General features: G+C 43.3%; 1 protein-coding gene across 5 annotated transcripts in view; it reads left to right on the forward strand.

Annotated features, from left to right (window-relative positions):
- MITF (melanocyte inducing transcription factor) overlaps positions 1-18,963 on the forward strand; it is a 108,569-nt gene that overhangs the window by 51,529 nt on the left and 38,077 nt on the right. For 3 of the 5 annotated variants that reach the window (XM_059822988.1, XM_059822987.1, XM_059822989.1), the window contains exon 2: positions 8,617-8,863. In XM_059822988.1, the coding sequence (XP_059678971.1) occupies positions 8,617-8,863 (247 nt within the window). Of the gene's footprint in view, positions 1-2,073; positions 2,126-8,237; positions 8,245-8,599; positions 8,864-18,963 lie in introns of those variants that run through there. The other 2 variants (XM_059822990.1, XM_059822992.1) reach the window with 2 other exon arrangements.

An 18,963-nucleotide genomic window follows, 5' to 3' on the forward strand; every position in this document is an offset into this window, starting at 1 on the left:
AAGACACTCCCTGATCTGATCAGGTCCTGTAATGAACAGCTAGAGCTCTGGCTAGAGATTGAACTGAGGGTTTGCATAATAGCTGTCCAAGTTTATTTTAATGTTAGAGGTGTTGCAGTAATGCATTTAGGGTTGTTTTTTCCCCTTGCATGTAGGATTCACTGTAATGAGCAAGTCCCACACACTGATAACACAGACCCGTCACATACCGAGCACTGAATACACTTTGTGGCTTTCATTATGATGGTTTAGGGTTCTTAATCATTTAAAGCAAATCCTCCATAAACACTTTCCCTTTTGCTCCTTAAGATCTGGTTTGCTCAGCATACCAGAATGAGGATGTCATCTGCGCGAGATGAGGCTTCGAGCTGCCTCGTCGTCTTTGGAAAGCGTTGAATAGCGCTTTAACAGCAGAGTCAGTAAGCAGAAAACCTCAGATGAGCGGAAGGGTTTAGGCTGGGAATTGCTGGGTCACTGTAAGCCTCGAGGAGCGCGGTGGCTTTTTGGCTGGGAGTGAATCTGAGCATGTGAATGACAGGTACGAACTGTAAACACAACGTGGTCAAGTCTTGTTTTCTGCAGGGCTGCCTGTGTGAATAAACTTGCTATCCGACTGTGTAAGTGATAGATAACTTCTAAACCAAGATACAGTGGAAAGGTGATGTGGAGTCAGATCTGGGCACTATGTAGTTGCAAAGGATCATAAAGTGCGGTGATCATACGTCATCTTCCCTCTCGGCGACGGTGTTATCGTCTCTATTTACCCAGATAAAAGAAGGTAAATTCTATATTACAAAATCAAGAACTACAGACGTTGTTAGTGGAGTGCTATCTCCTTGTTTTTTCTTTTATCACCTCTTGGTTGTTTTAGCTATCTGGCTTTTTGTTTTGCTAATGTGTGTAGAGCTCTTTAGAGAGGGAAGGTACCCGTAGATGTGGTGTCTGAAAAATGGTTCAAAAAGCCTTTGACAAGGTGACTGGTCAGGCTTTCAACTGAAAGACAAATTCGCCTCATGCCTTTTTTTTTTTTTCCTTTTTTTTTTGTGTAATATCTTCTCTAAGTTTGTGATGGCTTTGGAAGTTTGAGGAAGAGCACCAGACCAATATTGGGTAATGCAGTCAGCTACATTTTAAATTCCTTTAACCCTTCATGGAATATTTTTGGGAGCTTGAGGTATTTGTGTGTGTGTAGGTGTCTTCACCTGCCTGCTCCTTTTCTGCCTGAGGGATTCAGCCTGTTTGAGCAGAGGTGAAACTAGGGAAACGGCATGTACACCGTCATATCAAGTCTCCGTACCGTTACAGATGTGTGTCTAGCTCTTCTGAGATGCACTTCCAATGGTTCCTAGGTGGAGGTTCACCTCGGTAAACCTTGAATGTGAAGGAGTTATGTCCCAGAAAACAAATTTGTCTTGCACCCACCCTTTCCCGTCATCTTTTTGGCGATAAAGATCGTGAGAAAACTGTGCCGTTACACACAGCCCTTATCCACTGCTCTGATGGCATTAATGGCCTGATCACACCCCTTTTAATTAATGAATGGAGGAAGTGCTTTCAACGCCAACCCCCGTCTTCCATTTCTCCCAGACCTGCAGCGGGTTGTCTGTCCGTGGGACAGCGAGGGTGGTACAGCCACCTGGACGTGGGTCTGAGGGTCGCGCTCAGCCCCACGGTAGTGCTGGGCATTTATCTGTGCTTGCTGCAGACCCACGCCTTGCTCCAGGCTGTCTCCATCAGGAGTTTGTGCAATACTCTCATGCAGGTGAGGCAAGATGTAGCGAGATGCTGACTCCGAACTTCTGGGCTGTTTTGGAGTCCTTTCGTGATATCTGAAGACCTTGTGTGTGGCTGCCTCAACCTCCCCTTCTTTTCTCCTCGGTAGGTGCTGGATTGCACAGGTCTGCAGTGCCGGCAGGCGCTGGGCACCGCTGCCTGTGTTGCTGCTCCGTAGGGATTGGAGTTGCCAGGTCCTTATCTGGAGCCACCCCTAGAGACACAGCTGGCCGGGACTCCGCTTGCCTTTCACCCGAGGGTGCTCAGCAAAAGCCCTTGGACAAAAGGGAGGGGGGAAAGATGGAAGCTGTTAGAGTTCAGATGTTCATGCCCTGCTCCTTTGACAGCTGCTGTCAGTGGCGCTTTCCCGGAGCGCCGGCACTGTGAGCAGATTGCATGATTGATTTGTTGTGATGGAGGTTGTGTTCTGGGAGTTAAAAATACTGTGCTTGCAGGCTGGCCACTGTCTTCTGCAGAGCTACAGGAGCTCTGGCTGACCAGCTGAAATAATGATGGTGACTTTCAGAAGGGGAAGACTTATAAAATACTCCATGTTTAAAAAAAATTATAAATATCTGTATCTATATCTCTCTCCTTCCGAAACTTCATGTCAAACACACATTTGGGCTAATGGAGGTTCAGTTTAGGCATAAAAAGACTTGGTGCATTGTAGTGATCATTATACAGAGGGCTTTGAGGATACTCTGTTTGCAATTATTCATCTCCCTTTTAACAGGAACGGTAGTAAAGGATTGTAAAATGTGACCTTTGCAGCTTCTAGATTGAACCTCTTTAGTTTTACCTTGTTCCTTAATCTGGTGGTGATCAAGCTTTCCAAGCTATACTGCAAGCTGTGTCCCCAAGTAAATGGGCATTCAAGCAGATCAACTTACGGCATTTTATTAAGTCAACACTCATGCAAAAGCCACCTCCAGAGCTTAATAATTATTTACTGAGTGCTCCTGGGTCATGAGAGAGGTTTTCATTAAGTTCAGAAAGCATTACGTTCAGCAGCTTGTGAAGGTGTGTTTTAAAGACAGGAAGAAAAATGGAAAACTACTAAATGGTGTACAGCTACTTCAAAAAATTCTTAGCTGAGGATTAAATGAAGTGTTTTGTTTGTGTGGTTGGTTTTTGTTGGTGTGGGGGTTTTTTTTGGATGTTTGAGGGTTTTTTCTTCCTTCCCCCTGCCGACCAGGTGCACGCAGTGCATTCGGATGGATGGATGGATGGATGCCCGTTGAGTTTGAGGGTTGCTCTACGGCTGCAGCCCATGGTGTAGGGTAAGCGGCACTGCTGCAGGAGAGCAGCTCTGAGCTGGTGCAGGTCAGGATAAGAAAGCACTGGAGGAACAGAAAAATGTTTACCTTGATGATGGAGCAGATGTAACAGCAGGCAGTGTGTCTCTTTAAACACATAACCTTCAAACACGGAAACCTTTCATATAGAGGGCTGAAGCACAGTCCTTGCTTTATTATAAAGGCTGATAAAGGTCTCCACACCGTTTATGTAATTGCTCTGTCCTTGGCAAGAAAGGACATACGAGGTGCCAACTGTTGGTTTGTTGGGGTTTTTTTTTTTAACGTTGATACTTTAAGCAGCGCCAGCCAGTTGGCATGGTGAGTGGAGGGAGCATCACTGTAACCCACAATCAATTATTAAATTTTAGGAATGAAGTTCAAAGTGCTCCAGGGAAAATGTCCTAGTCGTTTTCTTGTACTTAGAATCCCTTGCTTTAGCTGTAGATAAGGGAGAAGAGATTGTGTAGGGGGCTTTTTTGTTGTTTGTGGGTTTTCTGCGTTTGGGGTTTGGGTTTTTTTGGGGTAATCTGTCTCCCTCTTGCATTTATTTTTTTCTTTTTGGTATCCTTCTGTTTTCTGTCACCCCTCTGTGGCAAACAGCGATGCTGGCTGGCAGGTTAGACGCTGCTAGAAGTGCCACCTATATAGTACGAGCAACAAAAAGACTCTTGAGGTTTTACTGCTGAGAGACTGAAAACAGAATCTGGACAAATAAACTTGAGTTTTGAGGAAACTCTAGTGGTCATTGAACAGGAGGGGTGTTGGAAGGGGAGCTGTGCAGTGGTCTCTTCTGATAATGCCTTCTGGAGGTCAAGCCAAGTGTTTGCGTTGTAACGTTGGCAGCCTCTCATCTGCTTGCTTTAAAGATCAAGATAGTTTTATGCTAATGTCAGATACTTAAAGGTGCATGCCTTTCTTTTCTCTATAAATAATTATGAATGGGATAAGGGTAAGACATGAAGCACAAGCATTTAAATCCCGTGTTATTTCTTACCTCTGACCTCGGAGATCTGGTGCAGCTCAGTGGATTTCTTAAGGTGCTAAATCTGCTTTTCTTGGCTGATTTTTCTGTGGACTAACCCATTAACAAACAGTTGGCATGAATGGAGGGGAGCAACAGCCTCCCTCTTGTGTGCCATTTCTCTGCGTAGAGGAGGGCAGTCAATCCTGCCAGAGCAAGTGGTTGTGAAAGCTCTTTTTTTAATGCATTTTATTTGATTCTTGTTCATCTCTGTTTGAGGAAGCTTTGGGTTTGAGGAGTTGGTCTGTGTTTTTAATTACTGTAATTTGCCTAAGAAACCTTACATTGGAGGCTTTTGGTTTTTCTTAAAAAAAAAAATAAATCCTAAAACTAATTAAAAAGCAAAGCTGAGTTAATTTTTTTCCAGTTCAAAATCTCCAGAGAAGTTTCTTAACGAATACATAGCTAATGCAAACTAGTGTTTGTAACCCAGATAACTCATGTAAATAATGCATGTGAACCAGAGAACTTGTTTGATCAATTTATGAGAATCTGAAAACAAACCTGACCAACAAAAGACGAGTTTGTCCTTTTGCCCAAGGAGACAGGGATAAAATAATCAGTACACATCTGGGAAGGTAGATTAGGCTCTAAAAGGTACGGTGTCTGTAATCTCTTGAGTTGTTGGCAACAAAATCAAACTTGATTTTAATCTGATCAGTTGCCTTTTATTATGCAATGGCCATCTGCATTATAACTTATGTATGCAGTAACTAACATTTCCCAGGCATCTGTGCAAAGGATATGTAATTTAAACTTACTTAATAAAACGTTATCGCTTCATGATTAATTGGATTGGCACATGACACTCATAACTAATAACCCTCAGCCTGTATTACACTATGCTTATTAGACTGCGAATGGATAACCGGTTTAATCATATGTCAATTAAAAGGATGAGTCGGTTTCATTTATTGCAATTAAATGGCATCCATAAACTGTGTTTGCAGGAAGTATCTAAATCACATCGTGTATCAGTTGTGTGCGTGGGCTCTGTTACCGACTCTACATAATCCAGGGGTGAATCAGTTCACGTATGAGAGTTTTGAATCCATGTGTCCAGGTTCTGGGTCGTACTGCGGTACATGGCACTGTGCTCGATCATGGGAGAGGATCTGCCTGTGCAGAAGCACGTAAAGGTCAAGAAGCTTTAAAAATATGAATTTTCAAAACTCTCTTGATGAAGCCTTTGAGAAAATTTCAATTGCTTTTTTGTTTGGAAAAATGAGTTTCTGACAAACCTTTTCCTGTTTGCTCTCTGGGTGATGAAACATGGTGATGAAACCCAAAACCATCTTCCATTCCAGGTTGGAGCTTTGTGCGGAACATCCTGCGGTTGAGAAAAGCAGACGTGGTGGGGAAGGGACGCTGCGCGGGAGGACGGTCCGTGTCGCGCATGGGACAGGATTACAGGATGAGACACCAAAGTTTCGAACGGTTTTCCCCATTTGATCAGTGCCACTCGTGGCGAGTGGAAGGAGTGCTGGTGGGGTGAGACGCTCCTGCCCGCGGGAGGAGCTTTACAGCCCCCGGGGGATAAATAACGGGAAATCTGCATGGCAGGAGCTGTCTTGTGTTTGTCCAGTTTCCTTCGCAGTGCTTGTGACAGGAGCATCTGGTCAGGCGGGCGGGTGTTGTGCAGCAGCTTTTATCCCAGATAAAAGCGTTATTTGAACTCAAACGGGTTGACGGCAGTAGCTGCGGTCTGGCAGCACGTTGCTGCCAGTGCTGCCTGCGTTCAGGGCTTGTACGCCTCTACGCTGCATAAAATTATAACGTGCACAAATAAGAGAACGATGTGTCTGCTGAGCCCATGGCTCTGTTGTAGCTACGCTGGTTTCTGGTTCTCCTTTGAAATAAGGATGAAAAGGACATTCAATAATCTCCTCTCAAGCTTTTTCTTCCCCCTCATCTGGCCACCGAAATCTGGTGTTCTGGACGTGAATAAGATCAGGCTCTTCTTCCCCTTGCTGGTGTCTGCTCTTCTTTCAATACTTGTTTAAAAAAATCCATTGCCTCACCTTGCAGTACCTACCTAATTACATCTAAGCTCTTTTTTTCCAGTGAATAACTAAAATATTGAGCAGAATTACGAAAGAAATAAAACCTGGAAGAGTCTCTGCCCTCTGGGGAAGAATTTGGCAGAACAGCTTTTTCTGGGATTATTGTTTCTTTTAAAGACACAGTATTTGAAGCTTCTGTTGACAACTTTCTATCAACAGTAGACCCCTGACTCACCTGCAGGAAGCTGTAAGGACAATTGTTGGTGTGAGTAGGTACAGTAATTGCGTGAGCAAGGTGAGGTTCCTGGCGGGGGCTGTTTGAAATGCTGTGGAAATAATTTCTCCTTCCTTCTCCCTCACATTCCCCAAAATTTTAGTATATAGTAAGGCTCTTGTGAGATGGTTTTCAGCACACTTGGCTTTGGTGGGCAGAGAAACAGTTCAAAATGAAAGAAGGTGGGAGGAACTGGTGGGTTACCAATTTTGCAGCATTAGGTATCTATAAAAAAATGCCAATAGCACACAAATGAGAATCTTGCTTACAGGATACAAAATAAACTTTTCCTCAACATGAGGAGAATGAATCCTTCCTTAAAAGCAGCTTTTGAGTGCCTTTTTTTTGCTCAGCTGTTACAGTGGTCTCCAAAGTGGGGTGCGCAATACTTTTTGGTGGGCAGGAAGAAAATATTAGTGCTTCAGTAATACATGTCTATAATTCATAAATGAATAAACATACATGTACTGTGGTTGTACGCTCAAACATTTTTTCCTGGTAGCAGTGCGTGATCAGAAAAAATGGGAGACCAGTGATTTATAACTCTCCTGGTCATGGAAATAAAGCGTCTTCTCGGTTTGGAAGGGTGCAGGCGGTTCAGATGTGCAGCCAGGAAACATGCTGCTGGGTTTAGATGTGAGAATTGCTTCGCCCTTAATTGAGAGGGTGGTGTTTTTTACAAGTATCACAGTCAATGACTTGTCTTGAGCAGCTAATTAGTGCGATTATTCCACAGCTGCATTAGTTTCACCACAAAGGTTTTCTCTTGTTTTATCAAAAGGATCAGTGTCTCTGTGAATGTTTCAACCTGACAGGTCTTAAATAGCAAGATGGTCCCCTCCCTCCTTCCCTCCCTGCCCCAAAAATGTGCGCTCTGGAAAAGCAGAGTTTGATCTCTTGGGGGAGTAAGTGTGGGTTCTCCTTTTTTGTTTCTACTCTGAACTGTTTTCAACATCGGTCCTAAACAAAGGCGGAAAACTTCTGGCGGGGCTGGCTCCGGTTGCCCAAGCACAAGCAGTGCCCGCAGCCTCCAGGCCAGACCTGGAAGAGGGATGCTGGCTCCTGGACTCTGCCCCGTCAGCATCCTGCAGGTACCACCTAAACACCGGGACCAGAGGTGGGGTTTGCAAGAGCAGTCTCTTCCTAGAGCAGGAGGGTTACTGCTGGCTTCCCCAGGCATGGCCCTGCATCCTTGTAGACTAATGAGCCCTTTCCTTCCACGGGCTGATGGCCATCAGCTGCAGCAGTCAGGATCAGAAACCAAATATCCTGAATTATACGCACTGTAGCTCGTTCTTATACGGAGTCACGTATTCTTACCCACTTCCAACATCCTTCCCTCGAAGGACGTGGGGCTTGGTATTTACATACCCTAATTGTTCTGCCTTATGCTGTAGAAATGTCTTATAAATGGGTTTTACTTCTGAGGGCAAACAAAATGGTGGGTTGCTTCAGGAGGTGTCCCTGCAGTCCATGGCAGAGTCCCGTGGTTTTTCCCGCGCTGTCTGGTAGGAAGCTCTGCTTGCCAGTGGCTTAGAAATAGCTCTTAGGTGGTGCAGCGGTGCAGTGTGCTAGCTCGGGCCAGCCTGATACCCTTTATAAAGCGTGACTGAAATGAAGTCGTTATTGTTGTTTACTCCGCCTGTTCTTGTATTGCACTGCACTTGGAAGATGCTGGTAGGCCTGAAGTGGGAGTTGGGTTGGGTTTTTGGCATCTGGTTTCTAGCAATGAAGAGTCTCCCTACCAGTAAATCCAATCCTGAGGCAGTATTTTGCAGAAAATAACTGAACTTTGTTATGTCGTGCTTTCATGGGAGAGGTAGATTTATTTTCTCTATTGATTTATTTTTGAGCTAGATCATTAGACCTGGAGTATTATCTATACTTATCATTAGACTTGATAATGCCCTTTTTTTACTTTTTTAAAAAAAGGAATATGAGTGCCTGCTGCTATCTGTAAAAGCATTTGTTTTTCTCGTGGATGGTTGCTGTAAAATTGAAACAGCAAATAGCTCTTTACAGCTGGACACTGGCATTTGGAAACGGTTAGCTGCAGTCAAGTTAAGGCAGCCTAATGTGGCTGCTAAGTACCTGAAGTAGGTCGGTTCCGATTTCCCCCTTGCGTGGTATGGCATATCCTCACCCATCCCGCCCCACGTTCCGGTCTAATTCTGCAAGCTCCGACTGCTGGAGCCGCGATCCCGCTTGTGGAAGCTGAGCTGTCTCTCTCTGGTCTTCCCACAGCAATTCCGAGCATCCTGGCGCTTCCAAGCCTCCCTTAAGCTCCTCCAGCATGACCTCACGAATCCTGCTACGACAGCAGCTCATGCGTGAGCAGATGCAGGAGCAGGAGCGTCGGGAGCAGCAGCAGAAGCAGCAAGCAGCCCAGTTCATGCAGCAGCGAGTACCCGTCAGCCAGACACCTGCCATCAACGTCAGCGTCCCCACCAGCCTGCCCCCCGCCACCCAGGTACCCATGGAGGTCCTCAAGGTACGCCGGGCTCTCTGCCTTTCTGTTTAGGAGCTCTCGCTCATCTAAACGTACTTTATTTAATAGAGACATGGTTATAGGGATTTTCCGAAATGAAATTTTGCAAATAAGCTGCACTCTGGCTTGATTTGTACCTTATTTTTGTGTCCTGGTAGCGAAGAATGGAAAACCTTTTTTTAAAAAGTTTGTGTGACTTTTGTTCTCTTTAAACTTTGAGATCTCGGGAGGGAGGTTTTGTTACAAAACTACTGTTTCCGTCATTTTCCCTTTGGAAAACACTTGTCCGTCTTTCTAGTACTTAGTTATTTTCAAAAAGAAGAAACTATTAATAGATATTCAAATCAATATTTTGTTTTTTAAAAGAAAAAAATGAAGTATTTCTGTAAAATGGAGTCAAAACTCATTACAAAAGAGCTCCTCAGAAAGCCTTAATCTGAAATACGGGTGAGTTTCCAGCCTCTTGCAACGAGCCTCCGTAATCCTTTTTTGCTTAAATGACTTGTTTGCTATTAGTAGCTTTGGGTTCCTTGTCCTACTGGAAACTGTAGGAGCTTGTTAGTACCCCTCTGTCAAAGGGGATGCAGCTTGCTAATTACTCGGGGAGAAAAACCTGAACAGCTATAAGAAAAGAGATAATTTCATGCACTGGGTAAGTCCAAGTAGAGTAAAGCAATGTGAAATGTGTGAGTAAAAGAATGCAAAACGTTTTGGAGAAATTTTGCTGACATATTTAATGAAAATAAAATTTTCATTCGGTTTGAAGAGTTACCCATTTGCTCTGCGTTATTACTAGATCGTTTTATTACAGTCTGATGTTTAGTAACCACTTTCAGTCGGTAAGCGTATTCTTACCAGATAAGTTAGTTGAGCTTGGTTACAATACGTTTGTAGTTTGCTCATCGCTGTTATGTATCAATGATGCGTATTCAAAGATTTAGTTTTAAAATAGACTTGCAGGCTCAGGATTTCGAGGCAATCTGTGTGACTGGTTTATGGGAGGAAGTGTAGGGTGCTTTTATTTAGTGAATCTGCATTATGGTATTGTGTTGACAGTGCCAAAACGAATACTTAATTGGGACACTGGAGTCATACTCAAGTATGGCCTATGATCTAGGAGCAAAAAGGCAACAACTGAATTTTGGATTTTAGAGAGAGAGAGATATACACACATGCATTTCCATTAAAAATTAAGTATTATATACTTAGAATGTGTGTGCATGTGCATATAGTAAGGAGTCTGAAATTGACTGGGAAGAGCTATTTTGTCTAATGTTTGTGCATTATGCACAATGTTTGTGTATAACAATTTGTTAAACTTGTTTCTAGGTTATGACACCGTAGTTACAATTCAGATCCAGCAGATCTGTATGTGCTATGAAATAGTTTATTTGTTTGTAACACATTTAGTTCAATAAACGTGTCTTTAGATTTTTACGTCCTTTCATCCTAATATGTTATGACGTGAATTTTAGGGTTCTTTTTTTAAACCTCTCATAAACACTTTACTACAAGTTTTCATTTCTGATAATATTTTACCATTAAGGAAGGAGTGTAATGTCTTGAAGAAGCATTAGCATTTGTCTATATTGTTCATTTTACAATTGCATCTTTATATGAGAGAGGAGGGGAGGCAGCCCTTCATTTCTGAGGGACAAACTACAGAAGATGCTGTAGCTGAAAACTGATGCTCACTTACTACAAATAGGGTTACTAGGAACTGCTTGTCATAGGATTTGTATGGGGATTTGTAACCTGCTGGAGCATTGCTAGGGAACTTCACATGAAGGACTTGAACCTGAATCCTCGTCCCCCAGGACTGCGAAAGGAGTGTCTGTCCCCTGTTTCCTCCTGATGGAGGAGGGTCCCCTGGAAAGAGGGAGAGCACCTCCCCTGCACTCGGCTTTGGCCCAAATGGCAGCGTGCATGACCCCGTAGAGCAAAAAATTAAGAGAATGTATGCTTAACTGGCTTGTGAATTAAAAGTAATACCTGGCAACAAATGCCTTTTGGCGACAGAATCGTGCATTGAGGGTGATGGTTGTGGGAACATGAGCTGCCTGCTGGAACAAAACGACGCCTGTCTTCTCATCACCTGCGTTCACATAAGTAACAGTCAAAATTAGCAAAACCAAGTCCTCTTGGTCTCTCTCTGCGCGTGAGAGAAGAGAAACCACTTTGCATAGTTGTGCTGCTTGTGCTTTTGGTGGGTGAAAGCAGCTAAAGGTTCATCCTTTTATCCTTACTGATAAAAGTGGACCAGCTCTGTACAAAAAAAAATGAGTACAAAATACCAGGCTTGGAGTCATGATCTTGCTGAAAATTTGCCACTGATGCGTCAGTGACAGTAGGATTTCGCTGAAAGATCCCTACAATTTTTTTTATTTTTTTTATTTAATAGGCTATTTGGCTCAAAAGATGAGAATAACAATAAATCAGGATCTTCCTGGTGCCGATACGCTGACAGCCAGCTCTGCCGGCAGTAACACTGTACGAGTGACATCATTTCCCTGCAGCTGCTTTTTACACTTCAGTTGTTTTTTAGCTGTAGACAAATTTTCCATATGAGCTGTACAGAAGTTTTAATCAGATAAATAGGGAACTAAGTTGGTAACTTTATTATCCAGATGGTCTGGATTTAGTGACCTTAAAGAATGAGATAGCCAAAAGGGGGATTTTTACACTTCAGAAATGTTAATCTGCAAGGCAACTTTCTTTGAGAGGTCTTTCTGAATATCACTTCACAAACGAATGAGATGAAATGTAGTAGCTGGTTTTGTTGGTTTGTTTGTTTGTTTGTTTTGGAACTTAGTATCAAAAGACCCCACTCCAAAAGCCTGTTGAATTTGTCAACGTTTTGTGTTTTTAATTACACTGTGTGACTTGCCCTTTGTCCTGTATCTCACAATGTGAGAAGGAGAATAATACTTGCATGTCTGAGCATGATAGTTTGGAATGACTAGTTTAAAAAGGTGTTAATGAGCTTGCATTTTTATATGTTTTTAAGATGTCTAAGATGTTCATTTAGAAACCATACAGAAAGAGAAATACATATGAATCTATGTCACATTGCGTAGGAATCTCCAAGTTATATAATGTGGTATGTTCAAGGCCATATGAATAAATAGAACTTAATTTTCTTGAGTAATGACTTCTTATTGCATCACTTCCCTGCCAAGTAATGTAGCTTGGCAAGGTAGGAAATGACCTGTTGGAATTTAAATTCTGTGTTGCTTTGTGCAGCCTAATTAAGAGATGGACTAGGAGTAGGTCTAATGATTCGAAAAGATGCTGTTTCAAACGCTAATAGCAAAAGGAAGATTTGTTACGGCTTTCAGTTATCCTTCGGCAGAGCTGATGTTAACTTCACGGATGTACAGGCTGGTTTATCTTTAAGCACCTTCTCATCTGTCTCCTGTTGGTAATTGAGGACCAACGCTCCAGAGAGATGTCACAAGAGTTTCTTTGCTTCTGCTGCAGTTCAACTTCTTGCTCTGCCTTGGAAATAGGAGCATATAACTTAATGTTGATTGTTGGAGTAGTTCCAAGCCCTATCAATGTTGGATCAGTATCTGTTCCTGAGGTATAAAGTAAGTTTATATTTTTATTTAAAAGAGTTAACTTCTTTGCAAAGAGTTCATTGTAAGTTGTCTTCAGGGGGTTGTTTTATGAAGTAGCTTCTTCCTTAGAGGTGTATTTTAGTTTTGTATACTTAATTGGTATTAAGAAGCTGTTCTTTTTGTTGATTGCAGTTATCCTCTTGTCTGGTAGGAATCCTTATCTGTTAGAGCAGAAGCACCACTGCAGATCTTAACTTTAGTATTCCAGAGCTGATCTCTGGGAACTGGTTGCTGCATTTCTGTAAGCAGGGTTAGCCCAGGACTTGCGGAGGCCGTGCATCAGGTCCCTTCCTGCAGTCACCGACACCTGATGATAGGTTAGCCCTTTTGCTCCTCAGTCACCCATTTGCAAAACAATGCTGCTATTAATCGCATACCTTGTGGAGTTACATTTGTTAAAGGTGGTGAAATCCTTGGCTATTAGAAATCGAGAGAGTACGCTCCTGGTTTGTAGTGAAGCTGGTCTGTTAATCAGCTTCCCCATAGCTGTCTTGGACTTCGTCTGTTACCGTCTTCCAGCTTGATAGCACAGAATTAGCTTTTCTCCTGTAGTCCTAGCAGCTGTCTTTTGACAGTTATTTAGGGAGCATCTCCTGTCGATGTGATACAGTTACTGGGCTCTGCTTTTCGTGTCTTTTGTGTCCCCCCCCGCCCACTCCCAGCCTTCTTTCTTACCAAGCAGCTTGCAGGATTCTTGTCAAGTGAGTGATCTCCCGCCTGCCGAGTTACTGGCAGCAGCAGGACAATTCCCTGCCTTTCTGACAGGCAGTGGTGCCCTAGCCTCGTCTATAGGATAGTTTTCAGTCTTCTGCGCCAGTCCAGGCAGCTGATTTTAGCATTTTTTTGTTCAGCAGGCAGAAACATCTGTATGACCAGAGTTCTACCTAATGTCCATCTGGCATCTTTGCCAAAGCTGCACTGTAGCAGTACAGGTATGGGGCTCACCACCCCTTCCATGCTTTTAAGAGACACAGAAGGAAAAGGGTTTTCCTTCGTCTAAAACATATAAAAGATCTGGGGGAAAAAACCAAAGGAATGACTCTAAAGGCTGAAATTAGCAGCCATCATGCCTTACTCTCACAAGCAAAGCTTGCAAGATCCTCTACTTGTTTTGTGGGTTAGACTTTGAGAAGATGTGCTGATAGAAGTAGTCAGACCTGAGATGTTGATTAAGGCTTGCCTTTGAAGATTGCTCTCTTCTATTTTTTTTTTGTAAGTCCACTTGTCTCAAAGTAGTCTTATTTACAGAATTTGCAGTGGTCCAGAAAGCTAAACTTACTGCAGCAATTCAGAGAAGTGGCCCGGGGGAGGAGTGGGGACTCACCTGTTTGCTCATTGAGAGACATTACAGAAATTGAATTGTAGCGCTGCTGTGCGCTTTGTATTGCTGTGCCTGATTTCTGGATAAAGCTCGCTGTTCAGAACAAGCGTAACACAATTCCCTAAGTACTTTGGACCTGCCTGCCCAAAACACAATGTGGCATTGCAGAAACTGCAACTGGTGTGAGCAGGCTTATGTCCTCCGTGGGAGGAGAAACACCGGAGCATCCTCAGGAGTCAGGAAAGGAGGCTCAGGGCCAGCATCGGCCCGCAGTATTGCAAATCAGTTTATTTGGAAACATGGCCAGTTCTTACAGGATAGAAAACATTACTGGTGGGCAGCTGACATCCAAGCCCTCTGCATGTCTCACTAAGCAGACGGAAGGTGGAAAACTGAGGGTGAACACTTCTTCCCTCTGCCCTTTCATGTTATTTGTTGGCATTCCTCAGTTGGCGCATAGATGCAATGCTTGTGCTGTCGTGTTTTTAACGTGATGCACCAGGCCATGGCAGAAGGGTTGATGGAAGCCTACGCTGGATGTGTTGCAGTGAAATGGTCTTGTCCCTGTCCCAGTCTGTCCCTGCTGCTGCATGCTAACGCTCCTGAGGATATGGTTGGCTTACCCCACCATCCTCCTGAGCGTTGTCACACCAAATCCACAGCACAGTAAGAAATCTGCTGGGCTTCTGATGTCTCTCTTCCTCCCTGTTTGCCTGCCATTGCTGATTTAAGAATGTAACTTCCATTTGGCATAGGCACTGAGATGGGAGAGCCACGTCGGATGCCGCTGCAAAGCACAGTCTCGAGGGCTGAGGTGGGAACCCGCAGTGGGTGTTTGCTGCACAGACTGGCGTGTTCCTGCAGTGCTGCAGATGTCTTTTGATGCTGCACAGATGCTTTGCGGGTAATGAGATATGAACAGGTCTCCTGACCAGCAGATGATATAGCAGGTGCCTTTCAGGATGCTAACATCCCCTTTATCCTTGTTTTTGGAGAGTGAGTGAAGAACTCCCTTGCTCCAGGGGAAGCAGACAAGGCGGGTCCTGCTTTGGTGATCTGCAGCTTGAGATCTCTCCTCTCTGTGCTCCCGCGTAGCGCCTGCTCTTGCGAACAGGGTAGCTCACCCCAAAATGACATGCGTAATACAAACATATGTATGGAAATATAAGCTAAAAAAACCCATTTTTAATATTTGCTATTAACAGATTGTTAATAGTGTATTTGCATACCATAATGTTTATAATATGCTGGATACCTTAAAATTTCTCTGCCACCAAGGACCCCACTTAGGATTCCCCCTGCCGCACTGCCTAGGTTGGTGTCTTCATGGTAGACATGAACTGCTCCTTTGGTGCTAGGATTAGAGCTCTTTACAGCCACATCTTGTTGTTGTGGCCTTTTTTCTTTTACCTGGGGTCCTGAACAAGCTGAAACCTCTTCTTTTCAAAGCCTAGAATCAAATACTGTTTACTGGTTTTCCTGTCTTTTCCTTTATTATTGCAAGAGCTTTTGTACATCCTTTATGGTGGGCTGATCACTGCTGATACCGGAGTGGATCTGTTCATCTCTGCCTTAATGCCGTCCCGGCCATTGCTACAGCTCAAGCTCATCTTTCCCCTTGGATCTTTCCCCTGTGTCGGCAGGCGTGCAGCGCTGCGGCCACACTGCTTGGAAGGGTGCAGGTGACCAGGCTGGCTTCTTGCCTTCAGCCTCGTGTCATTGTTCATTCAGACTTTAAATGCGCCACCACGATAAGCTCTTTGCATCAGATACCCTGTATTTCTTCATTTTTGAAATGCCAAGCATGCCTTCTGAGTGATGTTAATGACTATGGCATATATCAAAAAAATACCTCCTCCTAGTCCTTTCCAGTGTGCTTACTATGGAGAGTGACCTGTGGTGGTAATGCAGTCCTGCCTAGCAGGGAAGGCTGTGCAGTTAGCAATAGTATTCTTGGTGTAATAATTACCATAAGACTTCATTGTATAGGGGACTTATCTCATGGTTCTGAAGAACAGGAACAATGGAAAGTCAAGATAAACGTGTGGTAGCATCTGCTACAGCAAATGTGTGTTTGTGGACACACTTATCTGATTAAAAGTTAATTTCATCTAACCTGACAATGGTAGATAGTAGTGTGTGCTGGTATGTTAAGTAAGCGTGGCGTGTATTTGCAGTTGAGAACTTAAACAAGTGATTTGCCAGACCGAGTCTTGGTGAACTACAGATAGAACATTTAAACTAAGGTTACTTATGCTCAGTGATGCTGGTATACGTAACTTAAGCAGTATATGTAACTTAAGCCTACCTGCATTTAACTACAGAACCACTAAAGCCTGCCTTGTCTCCTTAGCCTCCACGTAAGTAAAAGTATCTCTCAGACCTTAAATCTTTTGCTTGCTTAGTGGGTTGAAAGCTGTTCCAAAACAAGCACTGGTGCTAGATGTCTGTGGTTAGTAATGGAGGTAAAATGTAAACTCTCGCTTAACACCTAGGTTATTAGACATTAAAAACGCATGGAATTCAAGGGGGCAACATGCTTCGGTGTGCAAGTATCTGACTGCTTGACTGCTAGGGCAAAACACTGCTTTCACCCTTCGTCCCAAATGTCCTTTTCCTATGGATGCAAATACGTGTGTTGCCGAGTTCTCGAGGACACGCTGTTGCTGATGAAGTTGTCTGATCTTTCCATCTTGGCTCTTCAGCTGTAGTCACTGGGACATAAAATACAGCTCCCAAAGCAGAGGGACAAACTGTGCTGCTACTGAACCATGCTGCTGGAGGGGGCCAGGGTGTTTCCTGGGCAAATGATACTGTGGGCAGGGTGCACAGGTAACTGAGCAGAGCGGGAAGGTAGCTCAGGAACTGCTCCTTGTTATAGAGCTGTCGCCCTGCAAGTTCATAGTAGTTACCTGGTAGTTTGAAATAACATTTTTGACATGGAGGAAATAAGGATATATATGCACAAAATGAGCTAGGCATCTGGAGGTCCGAGCTCTGATTGCCTTTGAGAAGGTTCTTGGTGGTATATACCCTAGTTGGTGGTCTTGAGGATTTGCTGTCTTCTCACTGGCATGATAACATCCACAAAGTTAAGGAGAGCTTGCAAAGTTTGCTGTGGTACAGCTTCAAAGCACTTTTTTTTTTTTCTCATGGTCTAGCCATATTATCTGATGGCTGAGTTACCAGACCTTGGGAAAATGGTGGTTCACCATGTGTCAGTGGCTGTTTTGGAGCTGCAGAAGATGAGTTAATCTTCCCAAAGATTTGTAGGTGCCCATAGCTGTGGGTATTAAAATCACTGATGAGGCTCTGCAGCCCACCAGCTAACAGGTTTTAACAGCTTGTATTAAGTACTTTTTTGGTCAACATTAATTAAAACCCCCCTTATTCCACTGTCCTGGTTGAGCCAAGGATATACGAAGAGGGTTAGTGCTGATCATTGCAGTTGTGCTCGTTGCTTCCACAATTTAATTCGGCAGAAAATAGTGCCCGGAGCCACACACGGTGCCGGAGAGCCGGGTGGAGGTCTAGGGAGGCCTCTGCTGACACCTTTGATAGACATTAAATTTTAAATCTGAAAATTTAGATCTGCTTAAAGTAATCTTTCGGTATTATGTATACTTGCAAATATTTCAGTTCTTCAGCTAGTTTGGCAGCATTATTCTCCGCAACGCTGAACCTGTGTGGTGAATGAATTCAAAGTGACAAGCTGGAGACATTCTTGCCATTCAAGAGAGGCTTAAGGAATTTCTTATTGGCTAAATTACAAATATGTAGCATTTTGCCCAGCACTGCATGGCAATTTCAACCTGCCTAACCGTGACAAGATTAGCACTTTTTCTCCCCTTCAGTTTTTTTTTTTTTTTTAAATTAGATTAAGAAGTACCAGGCAGAGATGCAAAAGCTTGAAAGAGTAAAAACCAGTCTTACCTTGAATGATTCTGTCTGTCATTGGATTGGTTCCTTAATTAGCCCCATGTCCTTTAACCTCTTGAGAAATAAGTAAGGGATAAATTTGGGGATAAAGACAAAGACGCCCGAAGATTTACCACACACCGCTAGGTAATTCATCGAGGAATGTTGGTAATTAGCCCTGCCTCTTTCCTTTCTGGCTCATTTAATAAAACTGGTTGATTTAAAATAATGCCTGCTGGTTCATTATCAACTACTTTAAGAGCCAAGTTGTGAACTTGAAACAAAAAACAGTATTGTGTTGTCTGTAAAGGACCTGGCAAGTGTGTTTTGTTTCGTTTTTAAAAAAAATAAATTATCTAGTGCTGTCCTCAGTCTCCCCAACTTGATAATTAAATATTACTTTGTGTTTGGATTACCATTTGGCTTTTTGGGTGTGTTTATTTCTAGTGTCTACTTCTGAGAGGCAGAGAGCAGGAAAAAAAATCCCAGATCTTGAAGAGGTACGTGTCAGATTGTGTTAAGAAAGCATGGCCTGATGGAATTCAGCTGAATACGGACTTTACAATAGTAGTAGTCGTCCAGTTGAGGAAATGGGTAACTGCTTTAACCCTTTATCTTTTGGAAATGAGTGCCAGCTTCGTGACTTGCTCTTTGAGCAAAATGATCGATTTTAGTAACGCATCTCTTCAGTGCTTGTAGTGGAAATTTGTCCCTGAATTGAGGACAGAACAGAATTTGCTTAGGAAAATACTCATGCGGTGTTCTTTCTTTTTCTTTATAGATAGGAATAGCATTACTCGGAAATTAAATGACAGGGTCAGGCTAGATCTGGATCAATACACTGCTGCCTTTGCACTTTTCTGGGAGAGTATCTCTGTATGGCAGCATCCAGTTTGAATTCGTTACATCAGCAGTTGCTGGCCAGCGGATCTGGTTAGGTCTGCCTGTCTGCCTTAAAGAATTAAGTTACTATTACTGTAAATCTTCCTTTAATAATTAATGTCAGACTCGGATTGCAACACTTCTGAAGCTGTTGTGGGTTAGAGGAAAAGCAGGCTGTGCTAGCCTTCCGCTTGTGGTAAGCTTGCCAGATCTTGAATCCTTCAAAGACTTTTTCTGAACCTCTTCTAACTCATCAGTATCATCTGGAGCAGAATGGGATATAGTGTTCCAGTGCAAATAAGAAAAAGCATCCTCTTCGCTCATCTTCCATACATCCTCTTTGCATCCCCTGGGATGGTGCT

Source organism: Gavia stellata, chromosome 12 (assembly GCF_030936135.1).
Source record: "Gavia stellata isolate bGavSte3 chromosome 12, bGavSte3.hap2, whole genome shotgun sequence".
Classification (NCBI taxonomy): Eukaryota; Metazoa; Chordata; class Aves; order Gaviiformes; family Gaviidae; genus Gavia; species Gavia stellata.